The sequence below is a fragment of the Melitaea cinxia genome, chromosome 11 (genome assembly GCF_905220565.1).
Source record: "Melitaea cinxia chromosome 11, ilMelCinx1.1, whole genome shotgun sequence".
Taxonomy (NCBI): domain Eukaryota; kingdom Metazoa; phylum Arthropoda; class Insecta; order Lepidoptera; family Nymphalidae; genus Melitaea; species Melitaea cinxia.
The window spans coordinates 10,447,618-10,463,801 of record NC_059404.1 but is presented as its reverse complement, the minus strand read 5'-3'; the positions used below and the strand labels follow the sequence as shown (position 1 = coordinate 10,463,801).

The window sequence follows — 16,184 nt, the reverse complement described above, 5'->3', positions numbered from 1 at the left end:
ATATCTCGAGGTAATGATTATAATGTACCTAATCTGAACTTGGTGGAAATTATGTAGTTTTCGGTCGTAGTAGAATTTTATAGCCTCGTTTTTTTCCACTTGTAAATATGTAAAAATTGTTTGTTTCTGACGCCTATACACGAGAAATATTTGTGTATAAAAAACGAACGTGGTTTATAATAATAATAAATGCTTCACACTCAACGACCTTCAGTAGGATTTTTTCCTGTGTCGGTGGTCCGGAAACACACATAATACACAAGCACAATCGCCCAGACTACGACAAATATCTATATGGCCAATACAAATTCCTGTCGTGAGCGGGAATCGAACCCGTGTCCGCTAGCGCAACGGTCACTGCTGTGACCGCTACGCCAACGCGTACATGTGACAGTAACTGAAAAAATGATATATTTTCATACACTACACTATATTCAGATACAGGGATAGATTCTATTTACTGATGCTTATAAATGTGAGTTAGCTATCTTTCGAGCTTACTCATACCATGAGATATCTTTTGGACGTACAAACATAAAACTCAAAAGTTGTAATTAACGTAGATTACCATTTATCTAAGATGTATACTCAGAATATATCCTTGAAAAATATTAGGGAGTGCTGTGAAGTTTCTAGATATATCTCCGATGAATCTTTATTTATAAAGAGGAAGTGACCGCTATACAATTTTCTTTTTTAATAACGCATTTACCGATAATAAAAATGATTCCAAACGAAATAATTGTCTTTGGTCGCAAACGAAAAAAAAACCGACTTCAATTACATCGACAAGTAATACAACGTAGGTAGACGAAAACATATTCAAGTAAATACGCGTTATCAAATATTACTCAAAAAGTTGTAATCAGATCTCGATGAAATTTAAATGTGGCCACATAATAAACATCAGCAATCATCAAAATTGACACTCCAAGTAAAAAGTTATGCGGTATAATACAACGTAGGTCGACGAAAAAATAGTCAAGTAAAAAAGCATTATTAGATATAACTCAAAAAGTAGTTGTTATTTTTCAAATAAATTTAAATGAGACCAAATGACACGCACCAACTTTCGATTAAAAAAATTGTAGAAATTGGTCCACCGAGTCAAAAGTTCCGAAGTAACATACATAAAAAATACAGTCGAATTGAGAATCTCCTCCGTTTTTGGGAGTCGGTTAAAAATGGTTAATGGATGCCACAGTTGTCCAGAGGACAATAATAATGTACTAAACCAAATTTATCCTGGTCGACTAATTTTTATATCTTATGACATAAAACATGCTAAGGGTACCCGACCCGATCCTTTGTTGTTCATAAGGTTAAATCTTTACCGCCCAACCTCTTCTAAGATTTTAATCCAGGGTATTCGGGTTTGGGATACTTCACACGAATAGCAAGAGGTGCATCGTTTTATCGGGTCTCCGTTGCCTGGACTGGTCTTGAAAACTTAAGAAAGCCCGTTTCATGAAAATTACACGAAGGTTCAAAAATGTGGAGGCTAAAACTGAATTTATGATAAGAATTTGAATATATTTCGTAGCTAAAGGTCTGTTAGGTGACATCGGGTATCCGTCTTATGCGAAAATGTAACTAGATTTATGTTTGCGGATTTACGACGAACCTTGCTCCATCTAGTGGCTGCATTTATGTATTAGATTTACCATATCATTGGTAAAATGAACTCATTATGTATAATTGATATAAAGGAACCGGGTAGATTATAAATTAATTGAGTTATACACACAGACAGACAGTTTTGTATAATTATCCTAATGTGTTGTCATTTAACTTAAATATGTAAAGATTTAATTTGGTACCTATTGTGAAAAACCGTACAGGGGATGTCTTTGATAGACGTAACTATAGACCCATATCATTGGCCACCATCATTGCAAAAATACTGGACAGTATGCTCAGTAGCCGATTGGATACGCATCTAAATCTGCATGACGCACAGTTCGGATTTAGACCCGGACTGTCCACTGAAAGTGCAGTGCTGTGTCTTAAGCATACTGTCCAATACTATACGAACAGGAACACACCAGTTTATGCGTGTTTCCTGGACCTTTCAAAGGCCTTTGATTTGGTGTCTTACAATAAGCTGTGGCATAAATTAAAGACAGAGACCACACTACCTGAAGGCCTTATACGTCTATTGAAGTACTGGTACGGTAACCAGAATAACATTATTAGTTGGGCGGGCTCGCTGTCGGAGCCATACAGGCTGGAATGTGGGGTAAGGCAGGGAGGAGTGACCTCGCCGAAGCTTTTTAGCTTGTATGTGAACCGTCTGATTGAGGAGCTGAGCAGCACCAAAGTCGGATGCTCTATTGATGGTACATTTGTTAACAATATAAGTTACGCTGACGACATGGTGCTGCTGAGCCCTTCAATCAAAGCCCTTAGAAAATTATTAGGGATCTGTGAGAGGTATGCAGTGGCTCATGGCCTTAGGTATAATCCCGAAAAGAGCGAAATGCTTATATTTAAAGCAGGTAATAAATGTTATCCCACAGTACCGTCGGTAACAATAAGTGGCACCTCGCTTAAAATAGTAACAAAGTTCAAGTACTTGGGGCATTGGGTAAATGCTGACCAGAGCGATGAGATGGACATGGAACGGGAACGTAGGGCGCTGGCGGTCAGAAGTGACATGCTTATCCGCAGGTTTGCAAAGTGCACAAATGAAGTTAAAATAACTCTATTCAGAGCATACTGTCAATCTTTTTACACTTGCAGCCTGTGGATTAAATATACTAAGAAGGCCTACAGCGTCCTGCGTGTCCAGTATAATAATGCGTTTAGGGCGCTGTTGGGGCTCCCGCGACACTGCAGTGCCTCGGGGATGTTCGCAGAGGAGCATACAGATGGCTTTTATGCAATTATGCGTAAGCGTGTGGCATCTCTGTGGAGGCGGATACGCGCGAGCACCAACAGCATCCTGCGTACAGTTGCGGACCGGTTTGACGGATCCATAATAAAACATTGGATCACCATGCATGTTATGCCGTCGGACCGAGCCGCTAAATAAATTAATAACATTAGCATGATAGGTACATACGATATGGATGAAAGCCACGAAGAGTGAAAGGAGGATTGAATGATACTGATTAACTTGATATATATATTTTTTCATGTCTATTTTGTGTTCTGTGTGTTTTTAATTCATTGTATTTAACTCCTTAATTATAAATTGTTAATAATGATAATGAAATGGTAAATAAATTAATAATTAAATTATAATTCACATTAATATAATACTTAAAAAAGGGAATGCACATTTTAGTTGTTTTAAAATTGTTGTTATTATTATTAAGAAATATTATTATAGTTATTGTTAATTCAAAATTTATTAAAATGTAATTATTTAATTATTTAAATGTAATTGTACTAACATTAGACTATAAGCATCATTGTTACTAACACTATATGGGCTAGTCCCGAAATAAAGATTATTATTATTATTATTATTAATTATTAATATTTCTTAATATATACGCATTTGTGTGGCTACGGTAGTAAAGAATATAGCCACCCCCTCTCTTCCCGTGGGTTTCGTAAGAGGCGACTAAGGAATAACGCAGTTCCACTACTACCTTGGAACTTATAAAGCCGGCCGATGGCGGGATAACCAACTGTGCTGGCTTTGAAATACACAGGCCAAAGACGGGCAGCAGCGTCTTCGGTGCGACAAAGCTGGCCCTGCGTTCACCAACCCATCTGCCCAGCGTGACTATAGACAAAAGTGAGAAAGTGAAGTGAGTTTGCTATTTTTGGCGTGAGCTTGTGCAGGCCTGTATCAAGCAGTGAACTGTGACAGGCTGAAATGATGATGATGATTATATACGCATACAACTTTCAAGCGACTGCATCAAATTAAATAGTTCTGTTTTTAATTGTGTTCGTTATAGTCAGGCAGAGGTTACAATAAAAGAAAATTAAAATGAAACCGCGATAAATATATCGATATTTATCACGGAAAAAAGAAAACATTACTTGCACAAAGCTCGCTGTGTCAGCTAGTTTTATTAACCGACTTCAAAAAAAGAAGGAGGTTACTCAATTCGACCGTATATATGTTTTTTTTTTAATGTATGTTCGGAGATAACTTCTTCGTTTATGAACCGATTTTGATAATTCTTTTTTTGCTGGAAAGGAGATATTCATAGTTTGGTACCATGATAAGGAAACCAGGATCTGATGATGGGATCCCAGAGAAATCGAGGGAAACTTTCAAAAATCGTAAGGATGACTAGTAAATTTAATCATGTTTTCATTAGGTACTATAAAGCACTACTATTTAATAAAGGTCTGGAGTCGATCTGATGATGGAGAAGAGAGATAGTCGAGGGAACTCTTCAACACTTTATAGCAATTACCTGCTTTTTGAACTTAATTCGTTTCTATTGATGAGAACTTTGCACCTGTATGAGTTATAAGTACCATTACAGTCTGATGATGGAGACAAAAGTTAGTCGAGGGAACTCTTTAACGATTTATAGCAATTACCTGCTGTTTGAACTTAATTCGTTTCTATTGATGAGAACTTTGCATATATATGAGTTATAAGTGCCATTTCAGTCTGATGATGGAGACGAAAGATAGTCGAGGGTACTCTTCAACGACTTATAGCAATTACCTCCTGTTTGAACTTAATTCGTTTCTATTGATGAGAACTTTGCATATATATGAGTTATAAGTGCCATTTCAGTCTGATGATGGAGACGAAAGATAGTCGAGGGTACTCTTCAACGATTTATAGCAATTACCTGCTGTTTGAACTTAATCCGTTTCTATTGATGAGAACTTTGCATATATATGTGTTATAAGTGCCATTTCAGTCTGATGAGGGTTACGAAAGATAGTCGAAGGAACTTTTCAACGATTTATAGCAATTACCTGCTGTGTGATCATCTGTGTCGCAGGACCAGATTTGATGATGGAGCCCATAAACACTCGAGGGAATTTCTCAACAATTTACAGCAGTTACCTTTTGCTGTTTGACGACCGCTTTGATATAATGGTGCATGTGCCGTGTCGGCGGCGCTTAAACACCGACGGTCGCGGGTTCTATTCCAGCTCGGATTGGATATTTATGTTTATATAAATATTTATTTTTGGTCTAGTTGTTAATCCTTGTGGTTCTACCAACCTAGCCTCGGAGAACACGCTAGGCTGTCAGTCCCGGTTGTTATTATGTACACCTGATAGCGAACTTTACTCATAGTATGTCGACGCATTAGCGCAGCGGTCACAGCACCGGCTGTTGCGCTGGCGTTAGTGGGTTCAATCCTCGCGCACGACAGACGTATTGTGTATGTTTCCGAACCCCCGACATAAGAGAAAAAGCATCCTTGTTAGGTCTACCCATCACTAAAACTTGTAAAATAAAATAATTTTTAACAAAAAAAAAACCGACTTCAAAAAGGAAACTAAAAAGTGAAAAATAAATTTACTTAGTACAAAGTAATTCGTATTTTGATTTAGTTAATCAGAAATGATTAAATAAATATTTTATAATTTTGAAGTTGGTGCCAAGTAAATACTACAACAACCTGGCTACAATAACAAATACAAACAACACACACACACACAACAAACAAGTACAAAAAATATTATTAGATATGTCAAAACAATAACAGAATAATAACAGTATTCAACCTAATAGTCAATGAAACAAATTATGAAAGAAAACTGAATACAACTTATGAGTAGATACTAGAGTAGTTATGGTTTTACTTGGCACCGACTTCAAAATTATAAAATATTTATTTAATCATTTCTGATTAACTAAATCAAAATACGAATTACTTTGTACTAAGTAAATTTATTTTTCACTTTTTAGTTTCCTTTTTGAAGTCGGTTTTTTTTTTGTTAAAAATTATTTTATATATATGTATAAATAATTATTACTAATTATAGCCTGCTTTATATATATAAATTAAGATACCTTTTACGAATCAAAATTTATCTCAAACTTGTATGAAACCTTGCGTATTTTCAACACTTTATAACCTATATATATGTAGTATTAGATTACTGATTAATTAGCTTTAAGCGATTACGCAGGATTACCTGAATATTCAAAGCAAATGATTAATCCTGATTGATTTTAATGAAATCAATTTGTCTCAAGCTAATTATGTTAATTAGTTTATATAAAAATGAATCGCAAAATGTGTTGCTAAGCGCAAAACTCGAGAACGGTTGGACCGATTTCGCTAATTCTTTTTTTAAAATGTTCCTTGAAGTACGAGGATGGTTCTTACGGAGAGAAAAATTCTAAAAAAAAAATTTTAAATTTCCTGAAAAAGTCTAAAAACAACACTTTTCTATACTCCCATACAAAAGATTTGTGATAATACTTAAAAGTCAATTTGAACTTTAATACCATACGATAAAGTTTGTATTAGGCGATACGAAGTTCGCCGGGTCAGCTAGTTAGTAATAAACATGAAAGTTATTTTTATAAAATTAATTAAATACTACTAAAACTCGTGAAATAAACCTGTATCGTAGGCTGTTATCCCTTATTTTCGAAAATTCACTCCACCAAACAGTCACACAGAGTGTACATCCCTTATCTCTTAACAGGTATTCATGCGATTTCAGTCAGTCCAAGTCCAGGATGTTTACCGAAAAACGACACAATAATGGTACACATTGATATTCGGTGTCCCAAGTCTCAGACTTTTGTGTGCAAGACGAATACAGCTGTCCATAGATTTCTCGACCTCTTATCAGATCAGGGCGAGAGCAACTGATTCTGCCATCTGCTTTTGAGCTATGCAAGAAGAATTTTCCCCAATGGTCTTCGGAAAAATTTTGACCCCCTATTCTGCTTTGTAAGTTTTGTAATATCTCTAGTATTAGAGCAACAGAAGCAGAAGTGTAAAATTATTTATCTATAAAAAAATCTCTACAGTAAATTTTAGAAGTATCCAATATTTTGGCCGTTACAATTTAAAACAAGAAAAAAAGCGTTGGCCACACCCCAAACAATGAACCATCTCACTCTATAAATTTCTAAAATGTGTGAAAAACATAATCAGTACTCGTTTATTAAACAAAAAAGACACACTATATTCGTATTTACAAACTAGGTACTTAAAACATTCAATGTCTCCTGCTGTCTATTGATTTTATGATGTCACAAAAATTTAAAATATTTTATTGTAAATATATATCAATAAAATTAAAATAGTTATGTTTAAAGGATGGTCGAATTTTTTAAGCAAAGGCTAAGTTATTGTACAAGACTACAGCACAAAATGAATAAAAATTTAAGCATTAAAACTAAAACTCAAATACTGTAAAAAAATCTGTTAAAAAGCTATGAAAAAGATGTCAGTTTTGGTAAATTTTTGTAACAAGGCACAAGTAACAATAAAACAATATTAAAAAAAATATTATTTTTTAAAATCATATTCATAAGTCAGTTGTAACATCTTGTGAAATGCTGAAAAATGTTATTTTGTGTTACGTTATTTTACCTTTTTATCAGATTTCCTGAGAGGAAAAAAATCAGAACAAAAGAACTGTTACATACAAAAGTATAGATATCAGTAGCTATTTATTATTTTATATATAAATTAATATTTTGTTGTAAAAGCCGACTGAAACAAATGATTACAATAGGTGTAAAAACTTCAGAACGTTTTAACCGTACAATACCATTTGTCGTTGCCCTGAATTTAAAACAAAAGATGTTAAAATGATTGTGTTCGCATTGTTTGGACAAGAGCTCGCGAGGTTGGTCTGGCTTTATGATAAATGTCTGTCTACTATTATTAAACTTTAAAAGAGTATAATACTGTGCGGTGTTTTTATTTAAGGAAGTGTTTTTTCTATTGTTCAAATATTAAAATAAAACATTGTTAGAACACTTCGGAATAGAAGAAATAACAGAAACGTAAAATAAGAAAAAAATTATTTCAAAATATTTTATCTGTAGAATACTGGATCAAATGGTAAGTTTAAAAATGGAGAGAAGACTGAAAATGTGAGTCACATATATTTTGTACGACAAAAAATAAGGGATTTGTATTCGAATACATATCTAACTGCGAGCGACCACTAATAAAATTCTTACTATAATATTTCAGCAATGTAAGTTTTATCATAGTAAAAAAAAATAAGGAAATAATAATACACGTTTTTCATCTAACAACAGCCAATAGAACAATATCCTGGGTCGGTCCGAAAACACTTACGATACAGGCACAAACTTGTAGATAGCACAAACAACTCTGTTACATATACAAGCATATCCTAACACATGTACAATGTCCTTTTCATACATTTAGATGTATATTGTCTTTAAATGTAAAGATCACAGTCAAATAATACAGTTGCAGAATTTTGAGATCCTGTTAAGCGTAAGGTAGCCAGAGCTTCTGGGAAGGTTCAAGGATAGGGTCGGCAACGCGCTTGCAGTGTTCCTGGCATTACGTAGGCTAATATTAGTTTATCCATAGTATCCATTAGGAATATCGGACCGTATACTTGTCACTTTAAAGATATAAAAATGTTTAGTTTTTGATAACTATTTACTGTGATTATTACTGCAACATGACACTTAGGTAATATAAATAACACCTAATATAAATAAGGAATACACTTTAAGTGTAGTAATGCACGATGCAATACGAAAACCTTATGCAAACCTACGCATACCTACGCAATTATCGTAGCAGTCGTATTACGCGCTACAACGCTACAAATCTGACGATTTTACTAAACCCCTTAACAGAAAATTTACACTTTTTACATTAACCTTAACTAAATAACAATAACTAATAATTTTATTTGCAGGCAAACGAAAAAAAACGACTTCAATTATATCGATAAGAAATACAACATAGGTAGATGAAAAAATCGTCAATTAAATACACATTATCAAAGTTGTACTCCAAAAGTTGTAATCAGATCTCGATGAAATTTAAATGTGACCACATGATAAACATCGGCTTTTGATTACCCAGTAAAAAGTTATGCGGATTTTCGAGAATTTCCCTCGATTTCTCTGAGATCCCATTATCAGATCCTGGTTTCCTTATCATCGTGGTACCACATCAGGGATACTTCCTTTCCAACAAAAAAATAATTATCAAAATCTGTTCATAAACGGCGAAGTTATATATATATATACGGTCGAATTGAGTAACCTCCTCCTTTTTTTGAAGTCGGTTTATATGATAATATACCAAACTTCAAATATGTCTCAAAATTTTGTGTTTATATTGGATAGATTTTAGAATCGACCTACATCTGTTTTTCATACCCCTAAATGATAAGGGTGAATCAACCCAAAATATATTATTTTATTTTTTTGACAAAATTTTTTATTTTTATTTTATTATAATTGAGAATTAATAAATACATACAACTCAAACTTTTTTACCTTTCTACTTTCTTCTTCTTTCTTTTACCCTATTTTTTAATAGCGTTTAGCGGCAAGACAACGTTTATAAGGTCAACTAGTCTCTAATATAAAAGTTCACACAAACATATACAGAAACACAAACATACACACCAACACAAACATACACATATACCAACATACACTTACATACACGCACACACAAATACATTATGGTAACTCTTAGTTGAAATCATGCAGACATATCTGTTACAAAATTACTATTTTATTTAATTTTTTTTTTTTGTTTTTGTTTTTTATTATTTCACTCTTAACCTACTTAATATTAAAAATTATGTATGTTATCTTTTGTAGAATATAATGTAACTTTATAATTACATTACATTTAGTTACATTAACTTTGAACTTTGAACAACTCGTGGAAAACTAATGAAAAGTAAAAATTGTAGAATTCTTGGGAGGCAAATCGCTTCTCCTTAATATAGATAGCTCAGCTATCATTGCTTTCAAATTACACCTAGAAACTGATTGTTCCTTTTTTTCACTTGTTACTTGAATATGTTGTGTAAGTACGGAAATAAATAAATAAATTAACTTAAAAAAAAAAAAAAAAGTGTAACCTAAAACTTCTCTTCGCTCACTTCAGTTAAGTGTAAAGGTATATTTTTGTTTGGAATAAATAGGGTTAAATTTAAAAGATTCAGTGACTGGGAAGTCATTAAATATTTTCAGCAACACATCAATGGCCCACGATGTTACACAAGAGAATTCTTTTCATATGTATTATTAAATGCGATAAAATACAATGGTTGGCATGGCATAAATATTGCTTGAAGTTATCGCCGAAAGATATATGGACATAGTCGAGAACAGAGGGAGGCAATGCCTAGTGGCGCCGTATCGCCCTCCTGACAGTTATTGCGTTTTTATATGTAAACTCCCAAACAAATTCTATTTACAGGCAACAATGTCGACAGTAACGCGGAAATATGGAGGTTAAGTGAGAAATAACTTTCTTATGTTATAAACTTCTTTGTACGATATTAATATTAATATTTCTAAGCATATGATAGTAACAACAAAATTTTATACAAGCTTAATGGAATCAAAAAAGATTTTTTTTTTATCTTTCTATTATTTCTTCATTGTTTCTTCAAGTCTTACATGTGAACCTTTACTGCAAAATCGTATATTCAATCCTCACCGAACCTAAAGTACCTTTTATTCAAAGGTGGAATTAACTGAAGAAATTCTGAGAAAACAAATCTGTTTAACCTGGAATGAAACATCGAGGCTGATTAAGTCTTAACTTCTCTGTGATATGAAAAAGGTCTTTGTCCAACCGAACGCTACTTATAAAGTTCAGTAAAGTACAGCTTATACAGCAACAATAGCTAATCAAATCCTTTGTATACAAAAATATTACAAACATTGAAATAAAAATTCTATTACTTTTTATTTTAAAGTTGAATAAAATATCTGAATACATACAGAAATTTTATTGCCTTTTTACGTTCAGATTGTAAACGTACATATTCGTAGATCACCAAAGTGTAACGACCTCTTCACCTGATAAAAGGGAGGATCGAAATCTCAATTTATTTACTGCTCTAACACTACCGGTATTAGTAAGATCAAAAATTCAACGATACTTATTCTGTTAAAAATACATATTTCATTATTTTATTAAAATATACATATTCTAATAGGTTTTATCTTATTATTAAAAAATAAGTGCTATACAAATGAAATTTTGTCTACATTTTTGATTAATTTATGTATATTTATCATCCCCAATTTATTAGAAATCGTGATAACAGCTTAGTCTGTATTATATTAAGTGCTAATTATGTGTGTGTATACTACATATGAATATGTTTTTGTCATAATATATAAAAATATATCTCGAATATATATTGCCTTGCTTACTTTGCTTAATAATCAAATCAGTATCGTCATCGGATTAGGCATCGCAAGGCAATTTCCGTTTATTGGTCGCCATATCAGCGGGAAACGGTCAACACAATCCAAACGGCCAAGTACGCTACGTTATGTTATAACGGTATATGTAAATGGGCACGCTTATGTATATATGTACTATTTGCAAAATGTTAGTTTAGTTACGATAGAACTAGATAGTATAATATAATGAATTCGTTTGATTTGATTTGTACGATTTTATTTTTGTGTTACCCACACATTAGGAAATTCTAAACATTTTTTAAGATAGACGTTCCATAGCTTAATTGGCTAGAGCACCGACACGGTCAGTCGGAGATGCAGGTTCGATCCCCGCTGGAACGGTCGATTTTTGATATGATATTAAAAAAATATTTGATTTTCTTCCTAAAACTTTTACATATTCTTCTTTTGATCTTATTTCAGTTAAGGCCGTTAAAAGAGTACAAATACTTTTAACAATGTCACGTAGAAGGGAAAATATATGAAGGATTACTTACATTATATATTTTTTTTTAATCTCTCACTTCAGCCTATCGCAGTCCACTGCTGGACATAGGCCTCCCCAAGTTCGCGCCACACATCCCGGTCTTCCGCAATCCTCATCCAGCCTACACCGGCAATCTTACGTAGATCGTCGGTCCAACGGGCCGGAGGACGTCCCACACTGCGTTTGCCAAGACGCGGTCTCCACTCTAGGACCCGTCTACTCCAACGGCCATCGGTCCTGCGACACAGATGACCAGCCCACTGCCACTTCAACTTGCTAATTCTGTGGGCTATGTCGGTTACCTTCGTTCTCTCGCGGATAGTCTCATTTCTAATCCTGTCTTTGAGAGAGACCCCAAGCATAGCCCGTTCCATTGCACGTTGAGCGACTTTAAACTTGTGGACCAGTCCTTGGTCAGTGTCCACGTCTCGGCTCCGTATGTTAACACAGGCAGGACGCATTGCTCGAAAACTTTTGTCTTCAAGCATTGCGGAATCTTCGAAGTGAAGACTCGACGGAGTCTGCCAAACGCCGCCCAGCCCAACCGAATCCTCCTATCGGCCTCCTTCTCGAAGTTGTTGCGGCCTAGTTGGATAGTATGGCCTAGGTAAATATAATCCTGAACAACCTCGAGAAGGGTACCATCGACCGATACCGGTATCGGTATGACTTGGTTGTTAAACATAACTTTCGTCTTATCCAAGTTCATACAGAGACCGACACGTCGGGAGGACTCGTTTAGGCTGGCCAGCATTTGGCCTAACTCATCCAGCGTCTCCGCAAAGATGACAATATCGTCGGCGAAACGAATTTTTTTTTAATACAATTCTGATTTTAACATAATTTTTCATATCTAAGAAGCGTCGCTTTTATATAGCTAAAAAGTCTAAATAAGTCTATAATAACAATTAGAACTTTTCGCGCCGTATACGTACAAACATCAAAATTTTCAATATTTTTTTTTCTGCTACAACAACACCAAATAAATGCAAAATGCATATGTAAAGCCTTCTTCGTTGATCTTACTTTATCTGGTCCTGCACCTTGCAACGTGTAACAACAAAATGCATGAGTAGTAAAATGTATCCCTCTCTATAAAATTTTATGCTTTAATCAGACTGAGCTCGTAGTAACGTCATATTAAACTGACACGTTAGGTTCTATTGTTATAGTACAATGCTGTCAAACTTTAGTGCTAGAACTATAGCGACGCTATGATATCTCTGAGGTTGGTCCCAATTGAGTATGGTGGAAGCTTCATTATCTCTATAGATATAATTTACCATAGAATAATTTATCACTATGTATCAAAGAAGCCAAATCACTGCCATCGTTCAAAAGATTAGTTAAAATACATTACCTTAATACTGAGGGCGATTCCAATTAAATTTATTTATTTATTTTATTTATTAATATTTATCATTTTTTTTTTTTTATTTATGGCGAAATTGATTGTAACTGCTATGAGATACTGTTGTTATATTTATTAGTTTATTATATTATATTAATCAAATGTATATATATGTATTGCTTGTAAGTATTAATGTGTAGATATTTGTATGTAAGTTTATTACAATATAACTGCATCACCTACCCGATCTTCAAATAAATAGTATTCAATCCTATTTCGGGTTGTCTGGAAGAAATGGCTAACTAGCCATAAGACCGCCTCTTGTACTACACATTCTTAAGTTGTCTGTATTATTATTATTTTGTATTTGCATATTGTGGTGTACAATAAAGAGTAAATAATAAATAAAATATAAATAATTAACTAACTATGGCATATCCATTTGTGCTTTAAATGTTTCCACGAGAACTAAACAAAGACAAATTCCTAAGCCACACTCATATTCGAATATAATAAACCTTATTATGGTATATGTGTACACATTCCTAAAATTTTAAAATATTTATTAACGTGCGATGTGATATATGATTCAAGTAAATAAAGCAGCTCTATAAACCCACCCAACAAATCACTCAATGAAGCTACTAATTGCTCATTTCGGGTCTATTCAGCATCTGTTTCATCTAAAGTAGCCGTCCCGGTTCTCTTCGAATGACCAGCCATGTGAGACTAATCTTTGACCAACGCGTGTACTGCCACAGGATTTGAACTAAATAGGGTTGTCGCTTATCCAAATAAAATTTAGCATCGTCAAAAATTACATTTCAAATCACAAACAATTTATTTTAATTATGTTTATATCCTTTTAAGCTAATTATGTAGTGAAATGTATCATTGAAAGAAATAATGGGATAAAATTTAAAAGTTTCTTCTATAGTTTCTTGTGTAGATAGAACTGAGACATCCTTAATTGGGTCCTTTTCGGGAATAATAAACCACCGTCATCCGATAAAACTCTAAATCAATCTGTCCTTCTTTAGATAAACGAAGAGGAAAGCGAGTAAGTTTATTTGACATCTCTCTTACATTCGAAAATTGTTGGGTGAGATCGAAAATCTTATTTATCTTTATTAAGTCTACGTAAGCGTCTTGAGGCTTTATAAATGAGGTCACCTTTACTTTATTATTCTCATCAATTTAGGTTATCTGTATCCGTATCATATAGCATAATCTTTGTAATTTATTTTTGTCAAGATATTTAATAATGGTTTTTTACGCTTGTGCATAAGAAATATAAATATTAATTGTCTGTCTTTTACCAAGTTACATTGGGTTAACGTATCAGAATTCTGTATTATTTTGACAAAAATACGCTTTTCACTAGAGATATATTATTTTAGATGTTTATTATCTTAATTGATTAAAAAAATACACATAACTCGTAAGTACCTCATTCGTTTTTGGCTCTATATGCTCATATTGATATTTTAAATACACTGCTAACGTAAGAAGCTAATAATAAATACAATTCTAATAAAGTCTTTATTTAATACACTTTATCAAAGAAACAGAAGATTAACAAATAACTACATATGTTAAGGAATTCAATTGCCACTAATTTACGCCGACCTCAGTTATATCGCGCAAGTAAGTTTTTACAATACCCAAAGTCGTCGTAGTCCTTTAGTTAATTTTTTGTAACATTAGATGGTGGTGGTGACAGTTATTCCGCACTATGAAAATTTTACTGTGAGTATGCTCGCTTCATTTGGCAGATTCTTCATTGAGTGCCTTCGCATAGTTATTGACCGGTTTCTCGCAGCACATCCATGGGTTGGATACAAGTACGTATTCCTGTCGCTAGAATGAACATAATTATACACAGCTCTCTGATTGTTTCCCTCCCTGTCCGCTTAAATTCTTTGTCATGTTCACGTCATGTGATCTTATGCACACAACAAAATACAAGGTCAAACATTATTGGAACTAAAATTTTAATTTTACTAAAAATATACGTTTTAACGAACTTGAAATATATTATAAATACATTTCGTGAATATAAGTAAACCTTCGATAGACATTTTAAATCACGATACTCCAAAAGTACAAGTCTGACAAGATCAATACTCACACTTTATCCTGATTGTCAAGTAAATCAATTAAAATATGTTTACAACGTACTTTTAATTAAAACTGCAGCAACAAACCTTTTTAATATACAACAATTCAAAATGTGACACTCTTAATATAAACATGTATAATAACTATTTCCATAGCTTACCCATTACAATGAGATAATATAAAATAACTCACACAGTGATATATTGTAATGGCACGAACGATAATGAGGCAACGACCGCAAATAGTTAAACAATACAATGACGTATAGCTTGTCTCTACTGTCAGCTTAATTAGATCACCCTGTCAACACTATCCCACAGTACAAACCATTCGACCTCTATAAATCATGCGTACCCATTAACTTAGTCATTAATAAATACTACTGTTGTGCTTGATAATACAAAATGTATTTGAAATAACAGTAAATCACTGTAACATTTTTCACAAATATTACATTTTAAATAAAACTAAAGAGGTTTCATTACCATACCATCAACCTCTTTTGCAACAATGTACAGATTAGACGAGCATTTTGTTAAAAATACGCCCGAGGTCACCCACGCCACCTGTTCAGAGTAGTTTAATTACCCTCTGCAACCCGCCCTCTGAGTAACCTTCAGACTTTAGCTAGTTAAGGTTATTTATCTACTGAATAAAGCAACATATAGCGTTACTTTTAAGATAATTTTTGTAACTACTTTAGCCTATCGAAGTTCACTGCTTGACATAGGCCTCCCCGAGTTCGCACCAAACATCCCGGTTTTCCTTAATCCTTATCCAGGCTCCACCGGCAATTTTATGTAGATCGTCGGTCTAACGGGCTGGAGAACGTTCCACACTGCGTTTGTCAATATGCGGCTTCCATACGTAGTAGATAT

The 16,184-nt window shown here is 33.7% G+C and overlaps 1 protein-coding gene across 1 annotated transcript; it reads left to right on the top strand.

The window, feature by feature from the left end:
• Window positions 1–1,912: 1,912 nt before the first annotated feature.
• LOC123657593 lies at window positions 1,913–3,034 on the top strand. Its single transcript, XM_045593114.1, has one exon. The coding sequence runs from the start codon at window positions 1,913–1,915 to the stop codon at window positions 3,032–3,034; it is 1,122 nt and encodes a 373-aa protein (XP_045449070.1).
• Window positions 3,035–16,184: the final 13,150 nt, after the last annotated feature.